At 45.8% G+C, this 16,413-nt stretch overlaps 1 protein-coding gene across 2 annotated transcripts; it reads right to left on the bottom strand.

Annotated features, from left to right (window-relative positions):
* Positions 1-2,540: 2,540 nt before the first annotated feature.
* On the bottom strand, positions 2,541-14,449 carry LOC311231078 (uncharacterized protein). Of its 2 annotated transcripts, XM_084317559.1 has the most exons (5): positions 14,111-14,449; positions 13,431-13,608; positions 12,338-12,449; positions 10,251-10,439; positions 2,541-10,149 (listed from the first exon to the last, which is right to left on the bottom strand). In XM_084317559.1, the coding sequence occupies exon 5, from the start codon at positions 10,101-10,103 to the stop codon at positions 8,286-8,288; it is 1,818 nt and encodes a 605-aa protein (XP_084173685.1). In that variant the 5' UTR covers positions 10,104-10,149; positions 10,251-10,439; positions 12,338-12,449; positions 13,431-13,608; positions 14,111-14,449; the 3' UTR covers positions 2,541-8,285. The 2 variants fall into 2 exon arrangements, with proteins under 2 accessions (XP_084173685.1, XP_084173684.1); XM_084317558.1 differs by having other exon boundaries at positions 2,541-10,439.
* Between the last annotated feature and the right edge of the window lie 1,964 nt (positions 14,450-16,413).

Raw genomic sequence — 16,413 nt, 5'->3', positions numbered from 1 at the left:
AATACCACGATCACAACACCAGAGGGAGCTCCACAAATCATGTTAAACCCAGATTCGGCTCAAACAAGGGACTAAACACGTTTCGCAATTATGCCACATCAATGTGGAACGCCCTACCCAAAGCTGTAAAGGAATGTGAATCACTACCCACTTTCAAAAACACTCTCAAAAAACACCTAAGGGAGACTGCAACTCGAAACTGGCCCCTGTAAATGTCCGAACACAACCCCCTCCAATGTACAGTAAATTACCAAGTATGGTCTTGTCAATAATCCAATGTACAGTGTTGTTTGTACAGTTGTACAGTGTCCCCCACCCACCCCTCCTACCCAACCCCCCCCACTCCTACCCAACCCCCCCCCCCCCCCCAACCACCTCCAATGTACAGTCCCCCCCCACCTACCCAATCCAATGTACAGTTTCTACGCCTAATGTATATACTCTTTTCTTTCTGGACTCTTTTTGTATCACAAACAGTACTGTAATTGCAAATCTGGTATGTCATAAATGTATAGATGTAGCAGTACTGTCTATCTGTATGTCATGTATGTCATATATGTTACGATGAATTGAAAATGGGGGACCCTGATGTAAACAAGACGAAAGTCTTTCTCTGGTCTGCATCCCCTTAACAATTGTATGTATTGAGCTGTACTGTACTGTACCCATTCTGCAATCTGTTAATAAAGTTTTCATTCATTCATTCATTCACTCTGTAGTCTGCTACGGTCTTGTGCGGTGCTATTCCCAAACCAGGAGGTGATATTGCTCTCTTCAGGATGCTCTCTATTGTGCATGAGTAGAAGTTCTTAAGGATCTTCTGACTGACTTGGAACTTCCTTAGGCGCCTGAGGAAGTAGAGGCGTTGCCGTGCCTTCTTCACAACACTGTCAATGTGTGTGGTCCATGTCAAATCCTCGGATATGTGGACTCCGAGGTACTTGAAACTGTTCACTCTCTCAACCGGTGCCCTGTCGATGCTGAGGGGGCTGTAGTCCCTGACCCCCGACCTCCTGAAGTCCACAATCATCTCTTTTGTTTTGCTGACGTTCAGGGAGAGGCAGTTCTCCTGACACCACTGCGACAGATTCTCTACCTCTTCCAGGTAGGCCCTCTCGTCGTTGGCAGAGATCAGGCCCACCACTACTGTGTCAATCAAATTTGATGATTGTGTTGTTGTTCCGCTGTGCCACACAGTCATGTGTGTACAGGGAGTAGAGGAGGGGACTCAGAACACAGCCCTGGGGGGCCCCTATGTTGAGCGTGATGGATGAGGAGGTGCAGTTGCCTGCTCTCACCACCTGGGGTCTACCCGTCAGGAAGTCCAAGACCCACTGGCAGAGGTCATAGTTCAAGCCCAGGTCCCTGAGCTTGGCTATGAGTTTGGAGGGGACTATGGTATTGAATGCTGAGCTGTAGTCAATGAACAGCATTCTCACATAGTTCCCCTGCCTCTTGTCCAGGTGTGATGCTGCTGTGTGCAGCACATGGGGGCTATGGCGTCCTCCGTGGACCTGTTGGGGCGATATGCAAATTGCAGGGGGTCCAGGTTGATGGGGAGGGAGGAACAGATGTAGCCCTTCACTATATGCTGGGCAATGTCGTTCTGTGACGCCTGGATCTCAGTCTGTTTCGGACACCAGCTCTCCTTCCTCGCCGTCTCCCCCCTTCCTTGTGTGGGGCGCAACAAAGGATCTCAGCTGGCCATTGTTGTTGTTCAGCGATCCGATCCAGAGAGCAATCCAGTCGGTAAGTTTTCCTTAATCCAATGTCAATGAGTGACTGACGGTCATACACATTTAATGCACCAACAGTTGGTACAAATAAAACTTTGAAAATATAAAAATTAACAAAAGTAAGCACAGTCTCGACGGAGCTAACAGAACGGCGGCCGGCCTTAGCAGCGCCATTTTGAATTTTTTTTTCTTGGTCTATCGCCCTGCTCTAAAGATAAACTCTAAGCATAACCGACTTCGAAAGAGGACCTAAGCATAACCAGTTCGAAACAAGGCGGACATTAATAAATTTTTCAATCAATCAATCAATCCAATAACACACGCTCAATTAAAACAGTGCAGGTTCGTGGCTGCCACAGGCTTGCCCAGTGAGATGATTCTCCGGCGCTGCAGCTGGACCCTACTCGGATTTAAAGGGGAATAGCCACCATTTTAAGATTTCACATGTTATCCCTCTACCCCAGAGTTCAGTTCACTCACTTGTAAAGTGAAATGGCTTATTCCGTGGTTGGTAATGGAACGTTCATACAATGTTCATCAGACAATATTCCGACTTGGTTCCATGGTACTTTGCGTCAGTGTTGTAGTGCTATTTTTGGAAGTGGGGGAACACCTACTATGCAAATGTTAGTCTAACAAAAGTCTAACAAAAGAAATACTCAAGGATGAGCCAAATTAGGTCCATGACAGACCCAATACTTTTATGTTCTCAACAAGCCTGGATGAGATTGGTACAGCTATGACATCACCAACGCTTGTCATGAATCAAACACAACACACTTTTATAAATGAAAAAAGGTTTATTTGTTAGTGCTGTGTGTAATTGAATGCTACATACATACAGTTAATCTTGAATGTACACGTACTGTACGTTGCCACAATGTTTTTTCTTTTTAACTACATCATTCACATAACTACAGTACAATTTGAAAAAGCTATAGGAGGGAGCGGTAGCCGTGAAAGGAGGCCCACCGGTTCTCAGGGACAGTATAACAGGAACTAACACAGCAAGCATGCAGAGAGCGAGAGACCAGGGTCTGAAGGGTTAAGCTGGCAGGGGGAGGAGACAGCCGTGGTCCATTTGTTCACAACAGGGCAAAGAGATCCCAAGCCGGATAACTCAATCATTCCTTTCCCTTTTAAATCTATAATAAAAGGAAATGGGTTAAATTCAATAACATGGAAGATGTGGGATTCTTATTTTTTTTGCGGTACAGCACTTCACCTTCCACTTCCTCATTGTGTGTACTGATCACATCCCTGAAAACTACACCAGGGGGAACTATTGTAATGTTAGACCACCGACATTACAGTATACTTATGTGTTGTTAAATTTTTTATTTTTTTTTAAGATTAGGAAAAACTGAGAATTTGATTGTGTAATTTGGCATGACTGGGTCAAGTTCAGCGAGTTTACAGAATAACCCACCGGTTGATTCGCATGCCATATCCTCAGTCCCATGCCACCCTCAAGGCCCTGATCTTTCCTTCCAAGAATATAGATGATTCATATAGATTTAAAGAATATTAATAGAAAAAGAAAAAAAAATGAATATAAACACAAGCTTGAAAACATAAAAAATAAAAAAGATACAGTACTTCTTTTTTTCTCCTCACTGAATTCCCAGCTGTTCTTTGATGATTTTAATGCCAGATAAAAAGGAAATCGACTAGAAACAAATGACAGGAACTGTCCAAACCTCGCACTGTGAGAGAAACAAACAGACGGCAGAGAAAGAGGCTATCAATGTGGAGGCAGAGGCCTAAAAAATAACATTTTGCTCAGCTTTACTTGCCTCCTCATTTTATTAAATACTTTTCAATACTGCACTCAAACAACCATTCAAAATCACCACCGAAAGGGGGGGGGGGGGGAGACGACGACACAGACGTCTCCCCTTGAAATACTCACATCTGCCGAAAGGGAACAAACAGAATAAGAACAACAAGCATCACTGCCCTGACATCAGAACGGACCGCTGTTCCAGCCTGGGCTCTTCTCGGGTGTCTCACTGGAAGTCCCATAGCATTCACAAACAGAGTACATCAACTCTGGCATAAAACCCCACCAGACAAGACAGTATTTGAAGTTGAACATCACATGTTAGTGAGAAAAACAAGTCTTTCAAAAAATAAAATAGGAACATAACCGAACATAAAGATGCAGGATCTTCCCCCACAAACACTCCGATTGACTGAAACGGTTAAGAAAATAAAAAATAAAGGCGCAGATCTGCAAAAAAAAACAGTTGAATTTTTTTTTACATTCTCTTCAGTCTGGACCTCCCTGTTTGACAGAATTCAATGTTCATTCTTCTCTCCACCTCAAGGGGAGAGCGTCATACACACACACACACACACACACAGGGCACTCTCGAAGAAGCCCTGCAACATACCCAATACAATCACTAGTAGGACTACAAAAACAACAAAAACAAAAAGCATTTTTGTTAAAACATCTCACATGGTAAAAAGTAGCGAGAATACAAAAAGAGTCCATGGAGGGTCCCCCCCCCCCTAAAAAAGACAACTTTTGACAACTTTACCAATCGAACTGGTAAGCAGACTTGTTCACTCATCCATACTATGTACAGGCTGAAAGAGTACATGTAATTGACCGTATTCACAACACCGCCATTTTGCTATTTCTTTATTATTATTATCTTTTCCCTCCATTTTCTGAGATTTTTTTCTCCCATCCCAATGTTAGTCGTTATGCCAATTCCCAATCCCCCCTTCCTGGTCGTTGCGCACTCCACCCCCTACCGTCGATCTGGGAGGGCAGAGACTATCACATGCTTCCTCCGACACATGTGTACCCAGCCCACCTCTTCTTTTCATCTGGCAGCGCGGACTCTCATCGGGAGAGTGTAACATGTGGAAGGTCACACTACCTCTCCCAGATCCTTCCCTTGCTGTGCAGGCGCCCCGACCAAACTGTAGGAGTCGCTGTTTACAACGACCAGGACCCACCCACGCCGGCTTCCCACCCGCTAACACTGCCAATTGTGTTAGTATGGACGGTCGGCCAAGCCGGAGGCACCACAGCCGGATTCGATCCCACTGGCTCTGTGGTGGTAGACAAGACGCTTAGTCCGCAGCGCTACCCAGCCGCCCTCGCCATTTTGCTCTTATGTTGCAAAATTAGGAAAGGAATCCCAACCGGAGCATGACACAAAAACAAAATGGCAGCCGTGTGAACATGGTCAACGGAGAACTCGTTTCCAGCACATAGTCCAACAGCACTGATCTCTGTGTGGGAATATTCAGAGTACAATTAGTGTGAAATATATATTTCTATATAAGTCTATATTGAAGGGCGAGATCGATGTCAACCATAAGGTTTATTTCTTTTTTATCTTTTCTTTTTTTATGACAATAACTTGGGCTGGTTGGTTATGTCTCTCCACACCTTTTAGGGCAGGGGCGCTGCATCATATTGGTGTTTTGGTTCAAACTAGAGCGGCTACGCAGTCGTGGCCCACGTCAACATCCACATCCACTCACAAACATCATCATCGTAATCATTTCACAATAGCACAACATAACCCCCCCCCTGCCATCCCCTATCATGTGATAATAAAATAAAATTTTAAAATGAAAACAACCCACAAACACGTCTAAGCCGTGGAGCATACTGGATACTTCTTCATACATAAAAAGCCTAAAAATACTAAAGCAAAGGAGGAGGGGGGGGGGGGGGGGGGAGGAAGGAAGAACGTGAGGAGTCCGGGTATTACTGCAGGAATACGAAACAAATAAGTATTTAGTCACCCTCCATCCAACCAAAGAAACACGCACGTCAGGGTTTGTAGGACGTTGTAGTCTTTGATCCTAAGCGACAATAATGAGGTTGTCGGTGATGGGAACAGTCCTGGTATCCATCCAGAAGGGGATGGCAGAGGGGGGGTGCAGGGAGGGGGAGGAGGCAAAAGGGAGGAACGGATGGAGAGAGAGAGAATGGAGGGAGGGATGTGGTAAGAGGAGAGGAAGGTAGAAAAAAAAGTGATGTAGAGAAAGATGGTTGGAACAAAAGAGGGAGATGGGGAACAAAAGACAAATAAAGGAGGGGGCAAAAGACACAAGAAAGGGATGCAATGAAAGAAAGGGGGAGAGAAAAAGAAGGGGTTGTCCTCCTCCACTGGATGTCCAGACGGTCTCAGGTTTGGCCAGGTCAATTTAGTCCAGACGGTCTAAAGTTTGGCCAGGTCAATTTAGTCCAGACGGTCTCAAGTTTGGCCAGGTCAATTTAGTCCAGACGGTCTCAGGCTTAGCCAGGTCAACTGAGATGGACTGGAGGCGCCAATGTGATTCACTTCCCACTTCACCTCTGCAAAACATACTGCTAAAACCTTATTTACAAAACACAAAAACGAGTGGTTGCTTGCTTGATTGGCTGGTTGGTTTAGTCAAGATGGTTAATTGAGTCTGATGTGGCGATTTCAGATTCTCTTGCTCTTCTGGGGGGGGGGGGGGGGGTGGAGAGGGGTTAGCAGTTGGTCCATGTTGAGGAAGGTAGAGATTAAAAAGTGGTTGCCTGGACAACCGGAGTGATGGCAGCTATTTCTGTACACAAACAGTCAGGCTTTGTTGGCAGTAAGACAATAAGATGCGCATTGCCCCTTTTTCAACCTACATCAATGTCATCAACTGTCTGTCTGAATATGGGAACCGGGGTGGAGGTGAGGTAACAGACGAGGAGAAGAGAGACGGCAGGCAAGGAAGGAGGGCAATTGTCTCAGTGTAGGAGTGATGGGGTTAGGGGTGACTACTAGCCTTCAGGCAGGGTAGCAGACTTATTGGGGCCTTTAACACATTGAGTGCCAACGACGAGATTAGTTGTTAACTCGCTATGCGTTGAGTGCCAATGACGAGTTCTCGTCTTTTTCTTTTTTGCTTTTATTAGCAATATCCATTAATTTTTCATCCATCCAGCCTAACGTTATCATTGGGAATGGGTCTGAGCTCGAAAAGGGCAAATACCACCACCTATCGTCTCCCGGATGGTATGGCACATCATTGGATTGGATTGGGTGGGCATGTGCATCAGAAAAAAAGTCCGGTCCGGGGTTTTCCCTTCTCTGGCAAGCAGTATCTGTTACTACATTCACTGGGGAGGCTGGGAGCAGCTTTCGATTATGTGTTTTGTACTATAACGTTGGATTAGGGCTGGGCGATATGGCCAAAAATGTTATCGCGATAAAATAAAATAATTTTCATATCACTCGATATCGATAATTATCGTCGATATACATGAAATAATTATTTCTGTCAAGTTTAATTAACTTCTTATGCCCGGCACCGGCGGGCTATTAATAGATAGACTCACTTTTTTTGCTGCGGTAGAACGAAGACGTCACTACGAGACGAGTTGGAGAGCCGCCGCGTGTCGAGCCAACCCTTTGAGAAGCTTTGTGGTCCCGGCTTGAATTATCCATGAATGTGTCCATATAAATCCATTTTGTTAGATCCAACTGTACTGTCTGAATGAATGTTTCTTGTGATTATGGGTGATTTCCGACCGCCAAAACAACTGAATGTCTCGTCTCGAGTTGATGTCGTCATCAGTCCGCGCACCTTCTTCTAACGCAGTAACCGCCCCGGGCCCAGTGCATAGATTATTATATTCCACCAGGGGGCAACCTACCGCCACTGGATCATATGCATTATAAGAATGGAACTGTGTAGATTTCATTCACGGACGGTTCTTGCTGCATCCAAATTTAGTTGGCTATAAGGCCATTTATAGGCCTATGGTATTCTATATTCTATAATAATATTTCAAATAGCATGTGTCCGGATGGCAGAATTCAGTACTGTATCTAAACATTGTTTAATTAATAATCTTATTCCCTTTATTAATTTGCTTAGATTTTCTAGTATCTGTGGTCAATAACTTTCATTAGCTTCTTGAATCCCATATTTTCTACTGTGCTAATTGGCGTCATGTCTTTTACGATAAAATAACCTATTGCATTTGTAATGTCTGTGCCTTTTCGATTTTTTGTCGTAAAAGAGTGTAAAAGCAGACACTAGCGTTTGTTGCTGCAAGCCGAAAAATTACAACGTGTTTTGTGTATTCCACTAAAGAGCTATTATCACGGAATTTCTCTGGAATTACTAGAACTCTCAAACTATACTCGTATTCAAAAGAATCAAAACGGTATAAAACGGAAATGTACCAATGAAAAAACAATCCGTTTCGTACATGTTGACTGCAAGCAAGTCATTGATAAGCAAGGGGTGTTTTAGACCCATAATTTAAGATATAGTTTAAGCCTTCGCAAATTTCCCCGACCTCCCATTGACTTCCTTACTGGCACTCTAGCCCATATTATGGTCAAAGGGGGTGTGGCACTCAATGTGTTAATGTAGGACCATTGGGGAGTAAATGGGTTAAAAACCGCCAGGCTTGTCCTGCAAGTGTGGAAAATTGTATGTTTTTGAGTTTGTGAGTAGCCTGCAAGGGATAGGGGCGGTAGGGGCTGCATGTTGCAGGAAAAGGGTAGTTTTAGTATCCACACTAAAGGGAGGAATATGCTAGTGGGCCTATATGCAGGGGGCCACTGGGTAGCCCCCTGCCTCAGCAGTGTGCTGCACAGTGTGGGCCTGCAGTGATCCCAAGTCGCTGAAACGCTCACCACACCACACACACTTAAACTGGCCTTCTCTGGAGTGTGTGGTCTGGTGCTTAATCATGCGTTCCCTCTGCTTGAAGCCCTTGTTGCAGGTGGCGCACTTGTACGGCTTCTCCCCCGTGTGCACACGCCAGTGGCGGTTGAGGTCAGAGGAGTACTTGAAGCACTTATCGCACTCGGGGCATTTGAGTGGCTTGTCGCGCGACGGGTCGCAGCGGTGCTGGACGAACTCGGACGAGGAGAGGAAGCGGCGGTCACAGAGGGAGCACTTCAGCGGCTTCTCCTTGCAGTGGGAGTTCTGGTGGCGCTGCAGCGTGGAGCTCTTCTTGTAGCCCTTCCCGCACACGTCGCACTTGTAGGGCTTGTCGGGCGAGCTCGAGGATGATTCACCGCACTTGTGCCTGAGTAGCTCTCCCGACTGGCTGAACTCCTTCTGGCAGGAGGCGCACTTGAAGAGGTTGTCCATGCCATGGACGTGCTGGTGGTACAGCAGGTGGGAGGGCTGCAGGAAGCCCTTGTCGCACAGGTTGCACTTGAAGGGCCCGTCGGTGGGGTCCCTGTGCGTGCGTCTGTGGCGCACCAGCGCATACTGCTGCTTGAAGCTCATCTGGCACTCGTCACAGTGGAAAGGCCTTTCCTCGGAGTGCGTGCGCTCGTGCTGACGCAGGTCGGACGGGCGCTTGAAACCCTTACCGCAGGTGGCACAGCGGAAGGGGCGGGCGCCCTGCGGATGGCACGGGTGGTGGAGGAGCTCAGAAGACTCCTTGAAGTGCAGCTCACACAAGTTGCACTTGAACAAGTGCTCTGCGGAATGGGTGTACATGTGGCGCACTAGGTGGGAGCGGTGCTTGAAGCTCTTGTCGCACATGGCGCACTTGTAGGGCCGCTCGTTGCTGTGCGTGCGCTGATGGTGCTGCAGGTGGGACGACTGACTGAAGGCCTTATCGCAAGTATCACACTTGAAAGGCTTCTCTCCCGTGTGCACCCGCTCATGGCGCTGCAGCTCCGACAGGTGCTTGAAGCCTTTCTGGCAGACCGAGCACTTATACGGCCTGTCACGGGACGAGGGGAAGGGCAGGATGGAGGAGCTCCCACTTGCAGATGCCCTGCCACTGTTGGGATGTTGGGGATTGGTTGCCCTTGCCGAGGAGGTGGACGCGGCGTTGCGTGAGGAACCGGGGCGGTAGGTCTTTTCACGGGTGGAGCACTTCATGGGGTGGGTGCTATTATGAGACTTGTGGTGATGGGCCAGTGAGGTGAGAAGCGAGAAGCCCATCTTACACACGCCGCAAACAAACGGCTTCTGCTCCACCTGAACGCACTGGTGCTCCAGCAAGTCCGTGGCTTGGTGGAAGATCTTCATACACTGAGTGCACTGGAACGAGCGGTCCTGGCTCACCATGCACTGGTGTTCGTGAGGGTTCGCCAGGTGGGAGATGTCATGCCCGCAGACGCCACACTTGTGCCCACCCTCGATACCCACCTGCAGGGAGGGCTGCTGGGCCTGGGCAGGGTGCTGTGGTTGGCTGTGCTGGCCTCCGCTGTGCTGCTGACCCCCCACGTGCTGGCTGTGCTGGCCATGCTGAGCCTGCTGCTGCTGGAGAGACGGGGGGTCCGGCTGCAGCACAATGCCGTACACGGCGCAGCCCAGGGCGTTCTCGGCGCCCGGCGGTATAGTGTGGACGACCGGGGGTGGAGCGACAGCATGCTGCTGCCAGGCCTCCGTCATGCGGGCTCGGGTGTAGGGATTCAGTTTGGCAGCTGGCAAGGACCAACTAGGGTGAGAACGGGAGATTATTGGGAGGTTTTCTTGACCAATGCGGCGACTGTCTTTTTCTTTTCTTTTTTTAGCAAGGGTATAGAGAGAGGATCTTACTCTGCACTGAGCAAATGACGCAGGTGCTCTGAAGGGCGTGAGGGACCGAGGACTTTGTGGCTGAAACTGCGATGCAGAGAACAGGTGGAGCTGTGTTGAGCCTGGGCTGTGTGAGATAAGAGATGGAGGAAAATCCACTGGTTTCACTTCCGTCAATCGGTTCCCAAATGATAGCTGCAGCTTCTACTTCTATTCATGTGAAGAAAATAGAAGAAAAAATTCAAATTAAAAATAAATACGACATATTTTTCACAACTGGACTTAATTTATTTAACTAGACCAGTGGTTCTCAAACTGTGGTACGCGTACCACTGGTGGTACTTGGCGGTAGTTGAAAAAATTATAATATATATAGTATAATTATAATTAGATAACCTAAGTGGGGAACAACCAGGAGACCACTGTGACAGAGAGTAATGCAGTCTAAACAGTCATAAATATTTTATTCAACTTCAGCCCTGATCATAACCATTTTTATTTTTAGATTTTTTGTAATGTCAGATAAAAAATGAAATACTCCCACTTTTCTGAAAAGAGTTGTTGTTAAATCTGACATTACAAAAAACCCATCAAAATCTGTTGTTGCTAATCATTGACACATGCCTAGCCTGTAATAATCCCCCCCAGAAAAATTTACTTTGCATTTGATATATTGAAAATACTTTACTTTGTGTGTTTTTTTAACAATAATTTGTGATGCCATCACACAAACTGGCATTTAAAGGCTTACAATTCGAAAATATATTGATTTTTTTTTTTTTTTTACAAGAATTTGTGATGCCCATCACAAACACTGGCATTTAAAGGGTACATTTACAAAAATTCCTGCACCAGAATGCAGGAAATTAAGTCTTTGTAACAAAATATTTCCTGGTAGGGTACCCCCACTTAGAAAGTGACCTGACTGGGGCTATATTTAACACTATATTTCCCAGCCTGAATTATTTACCCAGTCCGGCCCTGCTTATGTGAGTTGTCAATGTCAAAGAGAGAGAATGAAGAGTTCCTGCGTGAACTGTGCATAGCTGAATAGACTGTATTTTAACGTCGGTCATATGGTGGTACTTGGAGAGCCAGCTACGTTCTCAGGTGGTACTTTACTTGGCGTAAAAAGTTTGAGAACCACTGAACTAGACTGATTCTGCAACATCAGATAACTGGAGGGGGGACAAACTGGAGGAGAGGAGAACTCAATCAGTTAAGATACATATTTTGTATTCGTTTATTCCCTGTAGCACACCTCTAGCGTAAGTGCTGTTGCATAATATTCTATATTCATAATTCATTGATTTCTTATTTTCATGTATAACGTAATAATTAGATAAATAATGTGATGCATAAATAATTTGATGTAAAAAGCTAAATTCATTGGTCAACAGTTAAACGTGATAAGGCACAAAGTCTCACGAGAGTGTCACATTTAACCGTGGAAATGACAGAGCGGCCGTGCTCTGATGGACGTCGGTTGAGCAAGTGTAAAACGCTGCTCGACAAGTTTTAAACTACATTTTATGGACGTCTGGAGTTGAAGCAGACGTCAAATGTATTTCATAGAACAAGGACTCAAGAACCTCTTTTCTTGACAAGCGGCCAACGAGGTATTTTATTTCTTTTGAGTAAATGCACCATTGTATTTAACTGATGCATTTGTACTGTGTTCATTCAATAAATATAGTTCTCACGGCGTGAGAGGGACGAGGAGTTGTGATGAGCCCAAGATAATAAACGCCCATTTATAAAGAACCGACCTGTGTCCGTGTGTCATTGTCAGTTATCTAGGTCTGAGTAGGGGTGTATATATCAGCACTGATTATCTGATTAGATTTCGATTTGATATTGGTTCAAATTAGGCTCAATGGTGCCGCTTCCAGGGAGCCAGCACCTGCCATTGTTGGCAAAATATGTAATTTGAGTCAAACTGAGTTACTGTAGTTGTTCAGCAGAAACTAGAGACGTCCGCGGGATGGGAGGCGGGCCAGGAATAACGTGTCAGTGAACATCTTCACACATACGCTGAAAAAATATCACAGGCTAAAAGACGGATGTTTGGATTTTATGATTGGATTCAACAGACGGGAGACACTCACCTTGAGGATCTTAACCACCACCTTATCATTGTTGTTGATGTTGATGGCCTCAAACACCTCACTGTACTTCCCTCTGCCCAGTTTACGAACCAGCTGGTAGTCCTCCTGGTTACTGCACAGGGCCAGACAATGAAAACTTGAAAAACATTATATATATGTATATACATAATATATATATACAGTTTAGACACCTATATATAAATATTTACGTTTTTTTATGCGTTGGCAAACATTTTCTTTACATGTTCCATGCCAATAAAGTAATTTGAATTGAACATAGTTGAAAAAAAGAGAACAAGGGATCAGAGAGAAGGGTATAAGAAATAGAGCTAGTGTACAGAGATTGCTCTGGTAACTATTACCCACACAAGGAACGAAATAGAGAAACACTTGGGGATCAATGAGCCCCGCACGGTGCACCCCTCGTCTGCTGTGAGCCCCGCACCCCTCGTCTGCTGTGATTGGACGTCACTACAGTACTATATACCTGTATGTCCCTATGCCATAAATGTCATGTCATGTATGTTGTGTATGTCATAAATGTCACTGAATTGAAAATGGGGGACCCTGATGTAAACAAGACAAACGTCTTTCTCTGGTCTGCATCCCCTTAACAATTGTGTGTATTGAGCTGTACTGTACCCATTCTGCAATCTGTTAAATAAAGTTTTCATTCATTCACATCCATATATTCAGTTCATGTTGCCTGTATATCGGGTATCGGCTATAAAATAAGTTCAGGGGGGAAACTGAAACTGTCTGTATTGCTCGGTGTATTGGATGAAGCCTGGCCACGGTACATAAAAACCACCTGCGTGTATCCATTCTATCGGAGTCGCTCACGTCCAGCTGGGGACGTGAGCCTCGTAGTCCCAGTATTCTCGGCTCTTCAGCGTGTTCACGTCTGCGTACACACGGGACTTGCTACCGGCCACTGGACCCGGCATGGCGACACCCGGGGGACTCAAGTGTTACGTGGGAAGGGGCGAGTGCAACGGAGAAAGAGGGGGGCGAAAAACCAATAACCACAGTCGCCGTTTTTAGGTGATGAGATTCTCGCTCCGTCTGTCCAGTTGAGGAGTCGGCTAGCTACCTTGGATCCCTGGAGAGAGCCAGACAGAGATGGAGATCCACAGATGCCCCTCCGGGGTTCACTGGTGTCAGTGGCGGACGAGCAGCGCCCCTTGCTCGGATTGTCAGGAGCAGAAAAGCAGACGAAGCTCGAGTGGATGATGATGTTGGTCGATCAGGACAGGACGACGATAGTGCAGCTAAAGTTACATATGGGAATGAGGAGAAAACATGGGTGGAGTGTTGAGGTAGACGAGAATAAACTGACTGGTTGTTTAATTTAATCACTGGTATTTCATTCAAATTTACCCAAAACGAAGAGTAGGGTATATCTGCAGAGCCGCAAGCCCAACGTCTGGGCGGGGCTTGTACTCTGTGTTGTTTCCTGTAAAACCGGAAGTAGTCAGTTTGTGCTGTTTATTTTCAACCCTAACCATAACCCTAACTCTAACCCGCAACACGGAACACAGAAATGCAAATGCTGTCGAGTCCTCACTGCTTGTAAAAAAATAAACAGCACAAACTGACTACTTCCGGGTTTTACAGAAAACAACAGAGTACAAGCCCCGACGCCCCACCCACGCAGTCACACAGAGTACAAGCCCCGAAGCCCCGCCCAGACGTTGGGCTTGCGGCTCTGCAGATTTATGCTATTGCCTGAATTAGAATAAAGCTACAAGGAGGGGATCCTCACTACGTTACCCGAATTTTTGCAAGTCCGAAGGCCAATAAAACAAATCCCCTCGGTGGTCCAGTATTATCAAGCAGTTGTTGGTTTGACAGACGACCAGTAGCTGGAGAGGAGAGGGGGTGGAGGAGGAGAACTCGATGTTGCGTTAGTTAGCTAGCAGGTAGCTAGCAGGGAGCTCCGGACCCAGACTTCGCACCGCCGGGGAGCGCGCGGCGCCTCGCACCGTGGGCTGAGCGCGTGGCATGTGCGAGCGGCGCGCAGGAACACAGCTCGGACTCCCGGCACGAGCCCGACGGAGGTTGGGGTTCAGGGCTCTTTCTGCACAAACAAAACCCCGGCCGAGAGAGACCGCAGGGAGGCGGATAGCGAATCGAGAGCGGAGCCACCCGGACGCAAAACAAATCTTCTTCCGGGGTAAATTTGTGGAATGCCCATCTGGCTGGCCTACCTCCGTGCTAAGAAAACACTGCCATCTAGCGTTCAGGAGATTGTCGCTTAATCGCTGCCGCGGATTTAAAGGGGAATAGCCACCATTTTAAGAATTCACATGTTATCCCTCTCATGACCCAGAGTTCAGTTCACTCACCTGTAAAGTGAAATGGCTTATTCCGTGTTTGGTAATGGAACGTTCATACAATGTTCATCAGACAATATTCCGACTTGGTTCCATGGTACTTTGCGTCAGTGTTGTAGTGCTATTTTTGGTAGTGGGGGAACACCTACTATGCAAATGTTTTGATTTAACAAATTGGCAAAGAACTTTCTTTCCATTTTTCAGATTAGCTTCTCACTGGTCTAACAAAAGAAATACTCAAGGATGAGCCAAATTAGGTCCATGACAGACCCAATACTTTTATGTTCTCAACAAGCCTGGATGAGAGTAGTACAGCTATGACATCACCAGTGCCTGTCATGAATCAAACACAACACACCTTTATAAATGAAAAAAGGTTTATTTGTTAGTGCTGTGTGTAATTGAATGCTACATACATACAGATAATCTTAGCATGAATGTACACGTACTGTACGTTGCAACAATGTTTTTTTCTTTTTCTTTTTAACTACATCATTCACATAACTACAGTACAATTTGAAAAAGCTATAGGAGGGAGCGGTAGCCGTGAAAGGAGGCCCACCGGTTCCCAGGGACAGTATAACAGGAACTAACACAGCAAGCATGCAGAGAGCGAGAGACCAGGGTCTGAAGGGTTAAGCTGGCAGGGGGAGGAGACAGCCGTGGTCCATTTGTTCACAACAGGGCAAAGAGATCCCATGCCGGATAACTCAATCATTCCTTTCCCTTTTAAATCTATAATAAAAGGAAATGGGTTAAATTCAATAACATGGACGATGCGATTCTTTTTTTTTTGCGGTACAGCACTTCACCTTCCACTTCCTCATTGTGTGTACTGATCACATCCCTGAAAACTACACCAGGGGGAACTATTGCAATGTTAGACCACCGATGTTACAGTATACTTATGTGTTGTTAAAATTTATTATTATAATTTTTTTTTAAGATTAGGAAAAACTGAGAATTTGATCGTGTAATTTGGCATGACTGGGTCAAGTTCAGTGAGTTTACAGAATAACCCACCGGTTGATTCGCATGCCATATCCTCAGTCCCATGCCACCCCCAAGGCCCTGATCTTTCCTTCCAAGAATATAGATGATTCATATAGATTTAAAGAATATTAATAGAAAAAGAAAAAGAATATAAACACAAGCTTGAAAACATAAAAAATGTAAAAGATACAGTACTTTTTTTTCCCTCACTGAATTCCCAACTGTTCTTTGATGATTTTAATGCCAGATAAAAAGGAAATCGACTAGAAACAAATACAAAATGACGGGAACTGTCCAAACCTCGCACTGTGAGAGAGACGAACAGATGGCAGAGAAAGAGAGGCTATCAATGTGGAGGCAGATGCCCAAAAAATAACGTTTCTCAGCTTTACTTGCCTCCTCATTTTATAAAATACTTTTCAATACTGCAATCAAACCACCATTCAAAATCACCACCGAAAGGGGGCGGGGGGGGAGACGACGACACACAGACGTCTCCCCTTGAAATACTCCCATCTGCCGAAAGGGAACAAACAGAATAAGAACAACAAGCATCACTGCCCTGACATCAGAACGGACCGCTGTTCCAGCCTGGGCTCTTCTCTGGTGTCTCACTGGAAGTCCCATAGCATTCACAAACAGAGTACATCAACTCTGGCATAAAACCCCACCAGACAAGACAGTATTTGAAGTTGAACATCACATGTTAGTGAGAAAAACAAGTCTTTCAAAAAATAAAATAGGAAC

The sequence above is a fragment of the Notolepis coatsorum genome, assembly GCF_963971535.1.
Source record: "Notolepis coatsorum genome assembly, chromosome: 6".
NCBI classification, from domain to species: domain Eukaryota; kingdom Metazoa; phylum Chordata; class Actinopteri; order Aulopiformes; family Paralepididae; genus Notolepis; species Notolepis coatsorum.
This window is presented reverse-complemented; position numbering and strand designations above follow the sequence as displayed.